The sequence below is a fragment of the Leptopilina boulardi genome, unplaced genomic scaffold (genome assembly GCF_019393585.1).
Source record: "Leptopilina boulardi isolate dan_hultmark-lab unplaced genomic scaffold, ZJU_Lbou_2.1 LbouV2_223, whole genome shotgun sequence".
NCBI lineage: Eukaryota > Metazoa > Arthropoda > Insecta > Hymenoptera > Figitidae > Leptopilina > Leptopilina boulardi.
The window spans coordinates 2,403,725-2,421,715 of record NW_026137778.1 but is presented as its reverse complement, the minus strand read 5'-3'; the positions used below and the strand labels follow the sequence as shown (position 1 = coordinate 2,421,715).

General features: G+C 24.1%; 2 protein-coding genes across 5 annotated transcripts in view; one reads left to right on the top strand and one right to left on the bottom strand.

The window, feature by feature from the left end:
* The window catches only part of LOC127279837 (zinc finger protein Xfin-like), a 23,720-nt gene extending 14,472 nt beyond the window's left edge, over window positions 1-9,248 (top strand). For all 4 annotated transcript variants that reach the window (XM_051302452.1, XM_051302453.1, XM_051302454.1 and 1 more), the window contains 5 exons: window positions 272-706; window positions 776-912; window positions 3,689-3,810; window positions 4,491-5,356; window positions 7,503-9,248. In XM_051302452.1, coding sequence (XP_051158409.1) covers window positions 272-706; window positions 776-912; window positions 3,689-3,810; window positions 4,491-5,356; window positions 7,503-8,591 — 2,649 coding nt within the window. In that variant the 3' untranslated portion in view covers window positions 8,592-9,248. The remainder of the gene's footprint in view (window positions 1-271; window positions 707-775; window positions 913-3,688; window positions 3,811-4,490; window positions 5,357-7,502) is intronic.
* On the bottom strand, window positions 8,848-17,991 carry LOC127279838 (syndetin). Its single transcript, XM_051302457.1, has 8 exons — window positions 17,595-17,991; window positions 16,805-17,329; window positions 14,301-14,983; window positions 13,850-14,228; window positions 12,347-13,105; window positions 12,021-12,142; window positions 10,940-11,129; window positions 8,848-9,652 (listed from the first exon to the last, which is right to left on the bottom strand). Exons 1-8 carry the CDS (start codon window positions 17,682-17,684, stop codon window positions 9,542-9,544), a joined length of 2,859 nt encoding a protein of 952 aa, XP_051158414.1. The 5' UTR covers window positions 17,685-17,991; the 3' UTR covers window positions 8,848-9,541.

Sequence of the window (17,991 nt, the reverse complement as noted above, 5' to 3'; positions counted from 1 at the left end):
TCTGTTTGATCAATAGGCAGAGGCAGGGTAGTGAGGGTTATTTTTTTTTGAATTCTCTTACGTGCTTGTCATTGTTTTTCCAACCCATTATTTTTTTTTTTAAATCTTGCATTTTGAGTATAATCGCAATATTTAGAATTTAATTTTCCATTTTGTTTTTCAATTATATATATTGTGATTTACTCTTATTGTCGCAAGATTACCAGTTTTGCATTTTGAAAAATTGAAAATTGAATTCTAATGATTGTATTTGATATGCTGTGCAATGTAGGTGGGAGGGAACAACTTGGGAGATCAAGGAATTGAAGAATTAAACGTTGAAGAAGAAGCCGATCGTTTGGCAAATTTGATTACAAATTCAAATAAAAATTATCTTCAACCACCTGAATTAACACCAGCACCTGTTGCTGTTTTGAATACTGATGCCAATACCGAAGGAACTTCAAATGTACCCTTGAGACCTCCTCCTCCTTTAAAAGCTGCGAATCGAAATCAGGGTTTTTCTTTATTAAGAAAAAATTCAACTTCGCCAACTAATTTATCACGTTCAATTACTCCTGTTTCTTTATCTTCAGGAATGGATGAGCCAAGAAAATCCGCATGGAAATGTAAACGTTGTAATTTTAAAGATTCTGATAGATCTGTTGTCTTGCAACATGTAAAAATGCAACATTCACATTCTTCTGATAGTTCAAACAATGATAAGGTACTTTCTTCCTTTTCTTCATTTTTCAATAATATTTCTGAATTTTTAATTTAATTGTTTGTTTTTAAGAATCCTTTTGGTTGCGGAGATTGTCCATTTTCAGCACCGGATTCAGCAACATTAGCTGTACATCGAATGCATCATCGTCCTAATTTGGATGCTATTTTTAAATGTTATTTTTGTCCTTATTACGTCACAACAAAGGCGTAAGTATACATTTGCATTTGAATATACATTTATCCACGGTTGCCACAGACCTAAAAAACCTGGTATTTTTTCCTTTTTTTTTTAGTCATTGGAAAATCTGAAAATGTCAGGAAATTTTATTAAATTTCGTTTTGGAAAGTTTATTTCCTGTATTTTATTAGCAAAATTCTCAAATTTCCAAGGCAATCTAAACAAAATTTTATTTTTTGCAAAAATTATTTTTTTCTTGTATTATTTAGAGTCTAAAATTTTTATAATATTATTAAAAATTAAAAAAAAATTCATCCAAATTTTGGAAATTTTATTTTTTGCAAAAATTGAAATTTTTTAAAACCCATACGATTGATTGTTGAAAATCATGAAAAGAAAGTAGAAAAAAATTCGGCTAAGAAAAAAAAATAAAAATTGTGAAAGAAGTTAAATTTTTAAAGAATCATCAGTAAAATTTAAACCAATCAAAAATTTATAATCCATACGTTTAATTGTTTAAAATCATGAAAAATATAAAATAATGTAAAAAAAATATTTTTAAAAATTGGCAATGAAAACTAAGAAAAATTGTCAGAGAAGTTCAAATTTTTAATTTTCGACAATTTTTAGTCTTACTTGAAAAAATATTAACAAGTTGATTGTTTACTAATTTTTCATATTATTTATTATAATTTTAAATACTTAGAGAAAACATTAATTTCGATAGATTTAAATTTCACTGGCCCCTATCCTTAAATTACTTGAGTTATTAATTTTTGAAAATTAATGTTTACATGAAAAGTGTATTTTTGATACGTGTTTTTCTTCATTATAATGAAAAAATTGAAAATAATTTACAACATGACATTTGTTGGAATTTTTAAAAAATTTTCAAATATGCAAAAAAAAATAATATTTCTTGGAAATATCTAAAAAAATTAAAATTATTAATAAATAGAAACATTGTTTTTTTTCAAAGAGAGACACCATCGATTTTCTAATATTTTTGTTCAACGTAATCTCTGGTAAATAAGGAATTTTTTCCCCGTTTATCAGAAAGTGGAGTTTTTATCGTCTAAATAGTATTTACGATTTTTCGTTCATGATACAGAGTTTATGGTTTAGAGTTTTTTTTTCTTTTTTTATAAATGTGATGATAATTTCACAACAATAGTCATTTGTTTTTTTTTTATCGAACTTGAGTGTTTTTATTTTCGACAGAATTGTAAAGTTACATTGCGACGCCTCCCGTTCATAAAATGCTAACATAAATGTTAAAGCAAGATAATACTAATTAAAAAATAAGTGCAATATAAAAATAACAAAAAAAAAATTGTACAAGGTAATTCTTTTTCAATATTCAGTTGCAAGACAATTTTAATTGAAATTTGCGTGTAATATAATAACACGCGTAGTTGTGTACAATATAATTCTATTGAAAATGTTAATGCAAGATTATTCTAACTTCTGACGTATAACGTAAAAAAATGTTCACTTAACCTCAAAATAAAAAAAAAACTTTAAAAATAATATATAAACTTATAATTTCTGCTATTAGCGGTTCTGTGCACAGTGATGAAATTTTTGTGTTCAATATTAAAATTTTAAACGCATTTATGATAAGATTTCTTTAATAATAAATTATTGAATTCATTTACATGAATTTTTTAAAATATTAAATATTATTCTCCACTAGAAGGCAATATGTTTCGTAAAAAAAAAAAATGTTTTCGGTTATTGCTTTTAATTGAATTTTTAATTTAAAAATTCATTAATTTTTTTTTATAAATCTAATTAGTTTTGCTATAATGTTGCACATATTTTTTTTTTATTAATTATTTGAAAATGCATTTTAAATATATTAGGTATATTCTCTCTAATTTTGAATTAGTGAAATGTGAGCTACTAATTCACATTAGTAAGAATTTTTACTAATTTTAAGTAAAATATTACAATTTAATTTGGTAGTTTTAACTTTTTTTTACTAAAGTTTTATTAAAAAGTGACTAAAAATTTGTGAAATTTTTTACTAATTTAAATTAATAGCTCACTTTTTACTAATTCAAATTTAGAGAGTTAATTTAATTTTTTATTTATAAACGAAATTATTAAAATAAAAAACAATAATAAATGTATTTTGAGGTTCAGTGAGCATTATTTAACTTTGTTTTTGAATTTCAAAATTCCAACAAATTTTATGTAGGATTTTCAATTTTTTCAATATAATAAAGAAAAACACGTATCAAAAGTACACTGTTTATGTAAACATTAATTTTCAAAAATTAGTAACTCAAGTAATTTAAATTAATTTACAAACAAAAAAATATTTCTACATTTTTTTCAATGTAGAATTAAAAAAAATAGTTGCAATAAAATCTAAATTTTGAATGTAAATAATCCAAAAAATGACCCATAAATTAAATTATGATAATTATATAATTATTAATTATTATATTATAATAATATAATTTATGGGTCATTCCTTGGATTAAAAATAGTAAATAATAATTTTATATTTTATTAAAATAATCCAAGGTCATTGCTTGGATTATTTTCATTCAAAATTTAGATTTCATTGCAACAATTAACCAAATTTGTTAATTTTATTGAAATATTTTTTATTTTTTGTCGTAACTGGCTAAAAATTTACCACGATAATTTTTTATTTGAGTTTGGAATTTTTTGGAAAACCTGGAAATTTTTTAATTAATGTTCATGGAATTTTGAAATTAGTGTTTTGTGGCAACTCTGAATTATATTTAGTTTTTTTATATCGTTACAAATAAAAATGAATTCATAATTTAGAGAACTTTTGGAGCATTCAAGACTTCATGGAGAAGATTTGGCGAATGTACATCAGAATAATATGGAATCGGAATCGTATTCAGTTAATGCAAAAAAACAGTTACAGCAAAATCTAGACAATGGTAAATAAATGAATTTTCATTTTAATTAAATAACTAGCTCGCTCGATTCAAGTTGTAGTTTATTCATATATTTATTTAATTTATGTTTTAAATTAATATTTCATTAGTATTTTATAAAAATGATCTTGATTTTGATAATATTTATTGAAGAATAAAATGACAATTGTTATCAAATAATAATTCATAAAAATATGAAATAAAATTATCGCTTCTAATGAATAAACACAATGGACTTTGAAAAAATGTAAATTGTAATTTTTGTTTGTATTTCTAAATTAAGTAAACAATAATTTCAGATTAACAATTGTGAATTAACAGGAAGATTGACGTTTTATTAATTAATTAGAATCTAAATATTTTCTCACTATTAAATATTTTTGGTTTTACATGATATTAGCGGAAAAAAATAAAAAATTGTAAAAATATGCAAAAAAATTACGGTGCTGAAGTACGCAACGTTTATGATCAACGATTAGAAATCAATTTTTATTTAACACGAAAAATTAGAAAATTGTTTACTTAAAAAAATATATTTTTTTATAATTTGTTGATTAATAAAATAAAAATTAATAACTACGTACTGCGTACTTCAGCATCGTAAACATTTTTTTTGTGAATTTAAAATTTGAATAATTTTTCATCTAATTTAACTTCATTCTTCTTTTTTTCCATTCCTTCAGCAAGCAGAAGCTCTAAGGATGATTCATTTCAAGAACGGAGCTTATTGTCGCCAACAACATCGACAGCGTCAGGTGCAAGTCTTTATAAAAATCCCGAAGTGCCTTCTCTTCTTCTTGATACTCGTGAACTTCCAGATGCGCCATTAGTTTGGGTCTCACGTCCAGATGGTGTAATTGCAAAAATGTTAAAATGCCGCCATTGTCCATATGTTTCACAACGTCGAGCCGAAGTTCTCGATCATGAAACAATGCACGCAAATTCCGCCCTACCGGGACCATTTATTGAATGTCCACAATGTAGTTTCTCATGTTCTCGAACTGATATTATGGAAAGTCATTCGGATATGCATAAAGGTTCTCTGGGAACGGTTCATTGTCTTGTTGATGATTCACGTCCTGATTCGCAGCAGCTTAATGATTTGGCGACTCTTCTTGGTTTATCGAAACCGCCGGATATGGGTGCTGAGCCAGATTTAGATGATTCTCGACTTGTGCATTGTTGTAGTAAATGTCCAGCTCGATTTCTTTGCGAAAAGGAACTTAGAATTCATTTTCGATATCATTCCACGGAATTGGCCTACAATTGTCAATGGTGTTCCTATGCAGCGAGGCAACCGGCACATTTATTATCTCATCAAAAAGCACACGCTCCAGAATATCAGGAGCGAACTCGATATTTATTGTCGATTTATGGACATTCACAGAGGCATCCACCACCAACGACTGCTTGCATAGAAGCTGGGGGTCAAGAATCAGCGGATGGCAATTCACCACGTGTCGCTTGGATTGTTGTCGAAGTACCGGCAACATCTGAGCAGAATTTTGGAAATAATGTCATAAATAATGGTCCTCGGCCAGCAAATCAGGTATTTATTTATTTATTTATTTAATTCAGGGTGTCCGGCGGACATTGAAATCCATGAAAAGTCCTTGAATTTTTTTTGAATCTTGAAAAACCTTGAAATTCCTTGAATTTTATAACAAAACCTTGAATTATTAAAATTTTCCCAAAAGGATATTTATTTCATAAAATAGTTTGTTACACTGACAATCGAATTCTTAATATAAAATTAAAAAATCTGGTTTAATGATGCAAAAAAATTTTATTCATTAAAAATTTTTTTTTGAAAAATCCTAACATTAATTTGTTTTTAGAAACAGAACAAAGATCTCGATTTTTTATCATAAATTCCAATTTTTTTAAAACTCGAAGATTATTTTGATTTTTATTTCAATTTCTTTTTTTGTAATACTTTTTATTTTCTTAAATTATTATTAAAAATTTTCGTTTTTAAAATGATTTTTACATCAAATTTTTATTTTTTTTTTGCAATTTATAAAATTTATATATTTATTATTTTAATTTTGCAAATTACAAACTAGTCAGAAATTATCAATTTTCTCCTTTTATTATCAAAATTTATAAAATTCTCGATTTTCCCTTTTTCCACACTATAGATACTTCTTTAAATTTAATTTATCTTCATTTTTCTAAAATTCTCTCAAATGATTCTTCAAATTCTCTTTATTGGAATTCTTAAAATGATCATTCTTTCTTTCAATTTTTTCGAATTTTCATTTATTTTTAATTTGCTTTCTTTTTTCTAAAATTCTCGTTTTTTAAAACATTTTTTCGAATATTTATTCTTATTTTTTAAAAAATTCTAAAATTTATTTATTTAGGTATTACAAAATGGCCCAAAATTCTCAATTTTCCTGACAAATAATAATGCTTACATTTTGTCAATTTCTAAAATTTTTGATTTTTTTTCAAAGTTTTTTTTTATATTTATTGCCTCAAATTTTCTATTTTTATTAAATTGTCGTGTTTTTTTTCCATGTTTCCCTCAATTTGTTCGTGTTTAATTTTTTCCTTCAAATTCTCCTTTTATTTTATAAATTCTTAAAATTTATTTATCAAATAATTTTTTAAACTGTTAAATGTTTTTATTTCTACTTATTCATCTTATATTTATTGAGAAAAACTGAAAAACAAAGCTTACTTTATTATAAATAAAAAATATGTTCATAGTTTTTACGTCGAAAGTGGACCTTGAAAAAAAAAATTATTTTAGACCTTGAATTTTTTTTTTAAATTGTTGGACATCTTGTTATTTATTTACACTTGCTTACAAGTTATGCAAAATATAATTTCTTTTTTAAATGAGTGAAGAATAATAAAGTAATAAAGATAAAATTAAAAATATTGAGCCAAACGAATAAACAAAATCTTAGTAAAATTGTTAAGAAAATGTTTAATTAAAATTGGATTTTTTTAATAACAAAATATTCAGCCATTTATCAAACATTAAAATTTCTGATTGGTTAAAAATAATATTTATTATTATTTATTCAAACATTTTAAAATGTTTTATTTAAAATCAAACATTTTATTTAGAACGTAAACAATTAAATTATCATTGATAAAATAAATTATTAATGGTATATTTTTCAAAATCACTGTGTTCTATTAGTTTTAAAATATCAAAAGTAATAAGTCCAATTTTTTTTAAATTTAATTATTTTCTGATTTCAATTATATTAATTAAAAGATTTTTTTCTGTTATGGAGAGTAATTATCGATTATTTTATTTATTATTTATTAAAAAAAATAAAAAATAAAAAAAAATAATTTTCCAAACATAAATAAATTCTTCTTCTTCAAAAAAAAATTGTATTTAGCTTCGATTAAAAATCAAAAATTTGATGATGCCAATTTGATGAAAACATAAAAAAATGAATGCAAATAAATTTGTTAACGAAATCTTTCGATTATTATACAGTATTATTTATTTGAAATCGATTAAACTTTTTTCTTACTATTATTAATTTGACCAATGAAATTTCATTCTATTGAAATTTACCTTATTTTTTGCATATTTTTAAGGATTTTAAATTATGCTGAAAAAAACTGAATTTTAATAATTAAAAGATGAAAAGAAAAAAGAATTTTTGTACTTTTCTTATTAATTTTAAAATAGTGATTGATAATAAATAATTTTTCACTTTCAGGTATACACATGTGCCAAGTGTCCTGCTCGTTATTTCAAACTTGATGCCTTGGAATATCATATGACACTTCATGGCTCTAATAATCGATTTAAATGCTCTGAATGTGATTATTCATCAAAAACAGCCCAAAATCTTGTCAAACATCAAGTGGTACATCGTCGTCATACGGAGGCAACAAATGCAAATGCCACAGTACGAATTCCCCCTCCCGATCCTCAATTTGGTACATTTATGCGTGGAAATCCAAATTTTGTTTATCCCGGATATTTACGTAACGGTAGACTAAAGGAGAAACGTTACAAGTGCCATAAATGTCCTTCTGCATTTGAAAAACGTGATCAATATCGTGTGCATTTAGGTTTACATGGTGCAAAGCAACGTTATTGTTGCGGTTCCTGTGACTATTCAGTGAAATATTATGCCAATTATGTTCAACATCTCAAGAAACATGAAGCGAATGCTCTCGCTCAGGCCGAGAGACGTCAAGGTGACGTTGAGACAATTCCGATTGAAAATGAAATTGATGAGGGAATATTTAGTGGCCGATGTGGAAAATCATTAAAAAAAACAAGTCTCGTGCAATCTCAAATTAATCCCCTTCAAACCTCAAATCAAGACAAACAATCTGTGATGTTAATGCAGAGGAGGGAAATGCAAGCTTTAATTGAATCTGAACCAAAATTTCGCTGTCAATCGTGTCCCTTTTTTTCAAACGACAAAGATATTATGGATGCGCATAAAAGGCGTCATGGAATTGATAGAATGACACCTTCATGTCCTTACTGTGATTATGTTCCAAAGAAGGAGGAAAATATTGCTGAGCATAATAAATTGCATTTCACAAGAATGTTCAAACCAGAGTCTTATCTTGTTGTTGAACTTGTATCGCTTTCCATGGAGAAAATAAATGAAAGCAATAAAAAAAGTAACGTAGAAAAAGAAATGATATTTCAAGAATGCGCAGACGGAAAATATCTTCCGTCGTTAGAATCTTCTGCTTGTTTAAATTCTCCAAATCCAACTGGAACTCAAGAAAAAATGATTATTGATCCACAAACGGGAGAGGTAAAACCTCAACGCAACGTGTAAAATTACTTTTGTAAATATAATTGTTAGTGGCTAGATACTTTGTTTTCAAGTCAGTATTATAAATATTGAAAAATTTTTATTTTCTAGTTACCTCGACATTTCAAAAAGGCAATTTTTTTTTAAAATTAAGATGAAATTTTATGGATTTTTTTTTTGTTGATAAAATTATTGTTTTTAATTTGATTCTTAATGATATATTTATAATGAGTAATTTTCAATTAATGACAGGAAGACAGGTTTAATTTTGATAATAAAATTATTTCAATAAAATAATTATATGACTTTATTACTACGCTTCGTTCGATGTAAGAAGAAATTAAAATTCCTCTTATTTTAAATTGTAAAAAAAATATGAGGAAACATAATTGTAATAATAATAATAATAATAATATCTGTCTCACTTTCACAAAAGACGGAAAAATTTTCAAATTGATTACAATGAGCGTAAATATATATATATATATATTAAATGTAAAAACAGATTAATGTATTCTGCGACAACAATTCTTAGATATATAAAAAATTATCAACTTTGCACGGTAGACAGCATTTATGAGATTCAAATTTTGTACAAATTAACACAAAATAAATCAAAACGTAAGCCATTACTGTACATAAATAAAAACTAAAAATACAATAATAACGGTTTTACTTCTATTTCTTTTTTTTTAAAAATACTATAAAAAAATAATAATAATAATAATAATAATAATTACTAAAAGATTCACGAAAGCGTTTCACGCATAGATATGTTTATGGCGATTTTGTCTTTTCTTTTCTTTTTTTTTTTTATATAATATATACAATTTATTTGCCATGAACTTTTTGGAAGGCAATTAATTTTCACTGGAGATTCATTGAATTGATTGAACTGTACAATCAATTTTTAATAGATCGATTCCTTCCACTTCGATGTTCTCTTCGGGAATGTTGTAACGAATAATTTGATGCTATCTATTTGGTCTTTGATCCTCAACTACTGCTATTAACCTTTGTCGCGTTTTTTTGTTGTTTTGACAAGTACAAGAAACAAGTCCCTTCAATTGTTTTGTTGAGTATTCCTAGTAAATAAATATATTTCAATATTATTCATAGAAAAAAAAACAAAAATAATGTGAAAAATGTCCTCAATATTTTTCAAAAATAATCGTGAATTTTTTTTCAATTTTTTAAACCGTAAAAAATTGTTGTAAATAATTATATCGAACCAAATTTTTGCTAAAATTCAGCACAATTTGAGTTTTTAATTTGTATTTTTTAAAATCAGTCCCTACATTTATTTCGTAATTATTAATCAAATTTCGACTTGAGAAAATAAATTAAAGTCACAGTAGATTACAAGTCTAGCATTAGTGCAGATTAAAAAACAATTTTAATTATATTTAAAACTAATTCATTAACAATAAAATTGATTTGAAACAATTAAATAAAATTAAAATTCCTTACGAACAAATCAATTCAATTATTTTGTAATTTAATTTTTTTTAATATTAAATTTTGTAAAATCCATTCTTTTTGTACATTTAAAATTTTTCCGTGAAATTCAATTATATTACATATTTGAGATTTTTTTTTGTACATTTAAGATTTCAATTATTTACTTTTTTTTAATGTTGTGCATAAAAAAATGTTTAAAAAAATTTTTTTTAACCATTATCTATATTAAAAACAAAAATTTGGTGAATAAAAATTTCAATTTTTCTGATATTAAAAAATTTTCGCGACAACAAATTTTATTAAATTTAATTAATTTTAGTAATCAGTCAAAATTTGGACAAATTTAAATTCGTATAATATAAAACTAAAATGAATTAAAATTTACATAAATTAAAATTCAAATAATTTAAAACTTTTATCAATTAAAGTTTTGATAAATTGAAATTGAAATCATTTGAAACTTACATGGATTAAAAATTTAGGTAAATTAAAATTCGGATAATTTTGAAACTGAAATGAATTAAAATTTGCATAAATTGAAATATGAATTATTTTAAATTTAAATCAATTAAATTTTGGATAATTTGAAATTTATATCAATTAAAATTTGAACAAATTGAAATTCGGACAATTGGAGACATAAATTAATTAAAATTCGGATAATTTAAAACTGAAATCAATTAAAATTTAAACAAATTGAAATTCAGATAATTTGATACATAAATCAATTAAAATTTGGAAAAATTGAATTTTAGATAATTTGAAACTTAAATTAATTAATTTTTAGATAGATTAAAATTTCATTAATTTGAAGTTTCGATAAATTGAATTTGCATTTGATTGAAATAGTTAAAAAGTAATTTTTTTTAAATATAAAAAAAAAATTTAGTTAAAATGAAAATAATTCTTACTTTATGTTCTTTTATCCATTCTTCCAATTTGTCTTCTGTTAAATAAAAGGCTTTAATATATAATTCAACGTATTCTTTGTGCGGCATTGGTCTCAAAGTAGTAAAGCTCTCAAACTTTGATGTTAATTGAGTAAAATCAAGTTGCATCAATCCTCTTCCTCCATTAGAACATTTTTTAGCATTCGAAAATCTGTAAAAGGCAAAACATATAAAATACAAAAACAGAGTGTTTAGCATTTTTTGAAGAAAACAAATTAAAGGATTTTTCAACGTTTTTTAAGGTACAAAATAATTTTTTTCAAAGACCACTTTTGACGTAGAAACATTACTCTGATTTATACTAAGCATTTACCTGACTTTACTTTAATTATTAATAAAAAATTGATTATTATTAAAAGTTTTATATATTTAAATTCGCTAAAAACAAATTAGTTTGCATTTAACAGATTATTTATTTATTGACAATTATGGTCCAGTTTGTAATACTAAATAAATAAATTTTTGTATTTTCAAAAAATAAAAATAAATATGGGGAAAAAATGTTTTGAAAAACCAGAATTTTTTAAAAATGAAAGCAAATTAAAAATTTTAAAAAAATAAAAAGTCGAAAAAATTGAAAGGAAAATATAGATAATTATTAGGAATTCCAATTAAGAGAATTTGAAGAATAATTTTATTGTTTGCGAGAAAATTGAGAATTTCTGATTAGATTGTAAAAATAAATAAATACATAAATTTTATTAATTGCAAAATAAATATGAAAATTCGAGGGAAAAATCGCTTTAAAAACGAAAATTAGAATTTATGGTAAAAAATCAAGTTCGGTTTGTAAAACCAGATTTGTTAATTCTATATTAACAATCCGATTGTTAGTATTGTAACCGTTTGTATTAAACTTTTAATAATTCAAAAAATAAATATTTTTTGAGGAAATTTTAATTATTCAAGGAATTTTAAGATTTTTCCAGGTTCAAAAAAAAAAAAATTATGAGCTTTTCAAAGATTTAAAGGTCCCCTGGATATTCTGAGAAACAAATTTTTAGATCAATTAATAATGAGGTTATAAATTTCTGAAACTTACCCTTCTACTAAGGTTCGAGTGACCAAATGGGACACATTTTCCCATATTGCAATGTACACTTCTCTAGGCAAAGGCACACGATTTCCAATATCATTAAGTCTCACACGTAATACTTCCATTTCCTACAGGATAAAAATAAATCAATAATTTTTCAATTTAATAAACTCTAATTCAATAGAGTGTAAAAAAAAAATGAGATTCTACGGATCAAAATATTTGTATACATTATATTATATTATGAATATTAATTTCTTGTGCATATTAAACAAAAGTCTGTGTTTTTAAAATTTTTAATACAATTTAATAGTCAACAATAAAATACATACCTTTAAAATTTTATCAACATAACTACTGTGTTGAGACATCACATCTCTCACTTCCCAATTCACTTTTGTCATGAGATTCAAAACTCCGGTAATATCAAGAGCTTGTGACACTACAGCCATATAAACCGGTTTTCGTAAATCCGTTACTGAAGTTATCGTATTATCATAAAATTGATGAAGATAATTTTTCTCCGGACTATTCGATATTAAATGTTCAAAATAATGTCTAAAACTCCCATACTGATCACCTAAAAATATTAAAGATTCTACAGCTACAGCTCGTTCAGTCAATCCATGAAGTCTTTCGGGTTGCGTGAGATTCACAATAGGAGACAATTGTGGTTGTTGAACCTTGTGATATCGACTCGTTGGATTTTCGATATCAATTTCATTAAATATAAGATTTTCTTTCATTCGAATTAAAGCAAGTTTCAATTTTTGACTGTACAAAGAATCACTTGTTATTGCAAGATCAGAAGTAAAAAACGAATGAACTGTATAGAAATAAAGATCAAAAAATTGAATCATGCTTTGAATTACAGTTTCGGCAATTGATTTTAATAGTCTTATCATTTGCAAATATCGTCCACAGACTCTTAGAACACTCAAGGTTGTATTAGTAACAATTGGTCCAGTATGTTTTGCTTTGTGCTTCTTTTTTATCACTTTTCCATGTTCAGACTCTTCAACATAATCGTGACGAATTTCCTCAGACATATCATCTTCTGAATCATCAGAAAAATATCCTGATAATTCATCCTATAAAAGAGGCAATTTTTTTTTTTTATAAACGATATCCATTGAAATTTCAGAATTGATTTTTTCATGGTTTAAAAAAAAAACAAATTTTAAAATTAAAATTTACAGAGTTGCCGCAAAAATTTTATTTTGTTTTTCCCTGATTTTCAGTTAGAATTTTAATTTTTTCCCTGACCCTTAATAAAAATATTATAATAATAATTATAATAATTATATATTATAATAATAATTTAATAAAAATAATAATTAATTTTTTGACTACAAATTTTTCATCATTGTAAAATTATTTAGCACAATTTTAGCTTCTTCAAGTTATTCTGAATGGAAAATTTATTACGTCGCTAAAGTTTACGTTTATGATCAACGATTTAGAAGAAAAATATTTTCCTATGCAAATTATTATAATTTTTTGTCTAAACAAATTTTTATAACATTTTTCAATCAACAATTTTTAAAAGAAAATAATTTGAAGATAAAAAAAATTTATTATTTTCCGGATGAAAATGATTTTTTTTCAATCGTCGATCATAAACGTTGGGATTTCACCGACGTAATTTTATTTCAAATAAATTTTGAAAAATATTGATAATTAACAAAAAAATGTTATTAGAATACTACAAAACAAACTTCTAACATCAAAGTAGGTCAAAAATTTAGTCAAATTATTTAAAAAAAAAAAAAGTAAATTGATGGTTTTTTCCAGGTATTTATATTTTTGTTTAAACATTGAAAAAAAAAACTTACCCCGGTATTTGCTAAAATATCTTCATCCATTGTCTCGTCTAAACCAACATCAAAAGGTGATGTTCCTCCATCTAAACATCTTTGTAACCATCCATTAGAGAGGCAATTTTCATTTTCAGACAAACTTGAACTTTCGGAGGCATTCCAATTTTTAAGGCTGTTAAAAATAGGTTTTAAACTTTTAAACTCCTGAAGTTGCATCGCCGCGAAAGTTGTTTTTACAGGACAAAGCTCCCATCCATCGTTCTCCAAAAATATCCTTAACTCATCTAATCTTAAGGCATGATAGTTTAAAAAATAAGACAAACACTGTTTTCTAATACATTCTTGCAAATTCTCCGATCTGCTTGCACATAATTCTTCTCCAATTTTCATCATTCTAAAATTTAAAAAAAAAAAATTATAATTTTTAAATTTTTGTAAAAACAAAATTTACAAATTATTTTCTTACCTATTAATAATTCCTAAGACCTGAACAAATTGTTCAAATTTAAAATTTGACAAATCCGTTCCCATAAAAGTCGATATTTTTGTTTCGACATCATGCCAAATTCTAACAACTCCATTTTCTAATTTTTGTTTGATGTACTGTCGATTAAAATTAGATTCAATGTCTTTATTATTTATTGATTCTTGAGTTGCATGATTTTCATTTGAATCATGCCATCTGACAATAAGAAAATAAGAGCTGAGAATTGCCCACATTGATTTACATAGTTCCGTTAAACAGGGAATAAAATTTTCATGACTTATTGAACGACATAATTGTTTATATTGTTTTTTTAAATCGCCACCAGCAAAAGAATAAACAGCAGTAAAAGCGGTATTATGAATTGCTGCCGTAAAATGCATATGAAGTTGATCCATTGCCGTTTGGGATTTTCCTAATAAATTATAAGCTTCCTGAACAGAAGAATATATTGTCACGTCAAATTGTGTGCATAATTTTGCAAGAGTAACATCTAATGTTTCTTCAACTTGTTCCAAGGTGTCTTGAAGTTTTCTATTTAAAGCAGCAACACAATGAAAATGTTTAAAAGTTTGAGCTGCACTTTGACATTCTAAAAGTAATGAAATTGCTCCTGGATAATTTTCTTCATTCAAAAGTTCTTGCAGACGATCCTCGGTTCGTTGCTAAAGAAAAAATATTAATTTAACAAAAACATTTTTTAAAATTTACTTTAAATAATTAATGTTATAATTATTAAATTGATGATATTAAATTCATTTTATTAATTTCTTAATAAGAATAATTCTACAAAAATATTATCAAGAAAATTTATTTCGAATATTTCAGAATCAAACTAAGACAAATTTCTAAAAAAAATTCTTAAAGTTCTAATTTTTAATTTTTTTGAAGTCTGATTTAAACAATTTATTTGAATTTAAAATTTTGGCATACTTTTAAGTTCTAATGATTAAAAAAATATCGAACGATAATTATTAAATTAAATTTTTTTTTAATAATTAAATTGCAAATTTTCTGCGAATTTCAACTGTTATAGTTTTTCTTTTAAAATTTCTGATAACAATTTAATTTTAGAGGTTTTTTTTGAAACATTTTTAAATAATTGAATTTGTAAGAAATATTAAAAGTATTAAAAATAATTAAATTTTGAAAGAGTTATAGTTGAAAATTTTAGAAATAATTGAATTTTAAAAGATTTTGTTAAATTTCAGACAATAATTAAATTTTACAGAATTGTAAATAATTTATCAAATAATTTTAGATAACCTTTTTTTAAAAAATAATTACATTTTTCAAGATTTGCAATTCAGATTTTTGAAAATAATTTAAATTCAAGTGATTTTTAATTGAAATTTTGGTAGGGAGTCAAAAGTGTCAATGCAAAATTTCCAAAATTTTTAATTTTTCAATGGACGTTTTTGCCACAAATTATTTTTTCCAAAAAAAAAGTGGAAATTTTGAAAGTCAACTTTCATACTTAATGCAAATTCATTTATTATTTTTAAGTTTTGGATATTTTTCTTGGAAATTTTGGATTGGTACTTTTTTTTTGGCACTTTTGTACTCCAATCGAAATCTTTGGTAATTTCTGTTGATGAAGAATTTTTTAGAAATTAGAAACAATAATTGAACTTTAAAAATTTTTAATTAAAAAATGTTTTCAAAAAATTTAATTTTTAAGAAAATTTTAAAATTATTAAAAATAATTAAATTTCGAAAGAGTTATAGATGAAATTTTTAAAAATAATTAAATTTCAAAAGATTTTGTTTAATTTCCGAGAATAATTAAAATTTAAAGAATTGAAAATAATTTGAATTATTTTTAAATAACATTTTTTTAAAAAAATAATTCAATTTACAAAGATTTAAAATTCATATTTTTGAAAATAATTGAAGTGATTTTTAATTGATATTTTTGGCGATTTCTGTTGAGGAAAAATTTGTTAGAAATTACAGACAAAAATTAAAATTTAAAAGTTTTTAATTGAAAAATTTTTTCAGATAATTGAATTTTCGATGAATATTATAAAAATCACTGAAAATAATTGAATTTCAAAATTTTGTAGTTGAAATTATTAAATTTCAGAAAGTTTCACAAGCAAAATTTAAAAAATAATTAAATTTTCGAAGGCTTTAAATTGTAATTTTTTAAAATAATTAAATTTCAAGTGATTTTGAATTAAATTTAAAAAAAAATTTAAACAATTATTAAATTTCATAAAATTGAAAATTGAAAAATAGTTTAATCTAATTGAATTTGTGAAAAATTTTATTAAAATTATTGAAAATAATTTATTTAAAGAAGAATTTTAGTTAAAAATTTGTTAAATAAATTGAAATAAATAAGATTTGAAGAATATCTGCATTGTATACTAAAAAAAAAGTATTTCGTTTAAAAATTTCGTAAAAAATTCGTATAATCCTATGCCTGCACAAACTATTTATTAAAAAAAATATATATATATATATAAAATGAATAAACTCACAAGAGTCTTGATAGTATTCAAACTACTAAGTAAATCTTCAATAATCTGCCTCTTTCGATAGTGAGCGAGAATTCCTAAACTGGCCGTCGTAAATTGTTTTCTCGCCAAATTTAAATCTGCCCTTCCAACTCTACAAATTACAAGAGTATCTTGAAGTTGCTCCTGTACCAATAAGATTCTTTCAAATTCTTCTTTACAATTATTTTGCTTTTGAAGAATTAGTTGGAGAACTTTTTTCGAAACAACTTGTTGCTGTTGTTTTAAATTTTTATAATAGCGTTCAATATCTTTTGAATTTAATACTTTTGGTAGTTTTTCAAGTTCATATCTACAAGGATCAAAATCAGTGTCAACTTCATAATAAATTTGTTCAATTGATTCTAAAATTTCTTGATCTGGAACTGCTTCACTTTCAGTAGATTGACCTGCTTCGGAATAACGATCATCAGAATTTTGTGATTCATTTGCATTTAAAGGATTCAATAGATCTGGATGAAGTCCCATTGATGGTATTTTAGGTTGATTCTTAAAAAAAGAAAATTAAGTTTTCAAAACGAAAACATAAATTTTGTTGCTAAAAGCAATCATAAATACATATTATTGCGTCACGACAATTACAAATTCAATTGCAAAAGAGATCTCGAATTCCAATGTGACTACGACGCATTACTACAAATATAAGCATAAAAAAATAATTGACAGTTCACGTGTTTAAGTGTAAAACATAAAATTAAATAAATAAAATAATATATATATATAGCAAAAATGTAAATGAATAAATAAAACTAACCTGTTTATTGAGGAGTCCTAAAAATTTGAATTTTAGGTCCTCCATCATAATAGAATTTTTAACTGATAAGGTGAGCTTTTTTTTATCCATCTGCTTCGTTATTGAACACTTTCTAGTTATAAACCAATACCGCACTGTTAATGAGGTTAAACTGAATTGTGAGTAATTTCATCAGCTGTCATCACAAAGCTGTCATGTTCCATATCGTTCTTATCCAATTATTATTTGATAATTGTCCTATATAATTTTCACAATTTCGCTAACTTTTAAATTTCGAAACTTTTAATTGTTTTTTTGATTTTAAAAATACATTAATGGAAAAATCTGAAAAGCAATTAGTTAACACTTGTCATTTTCATGAAGTTAGCACTGGTTGGCATATTGTGATTGTCCGCCA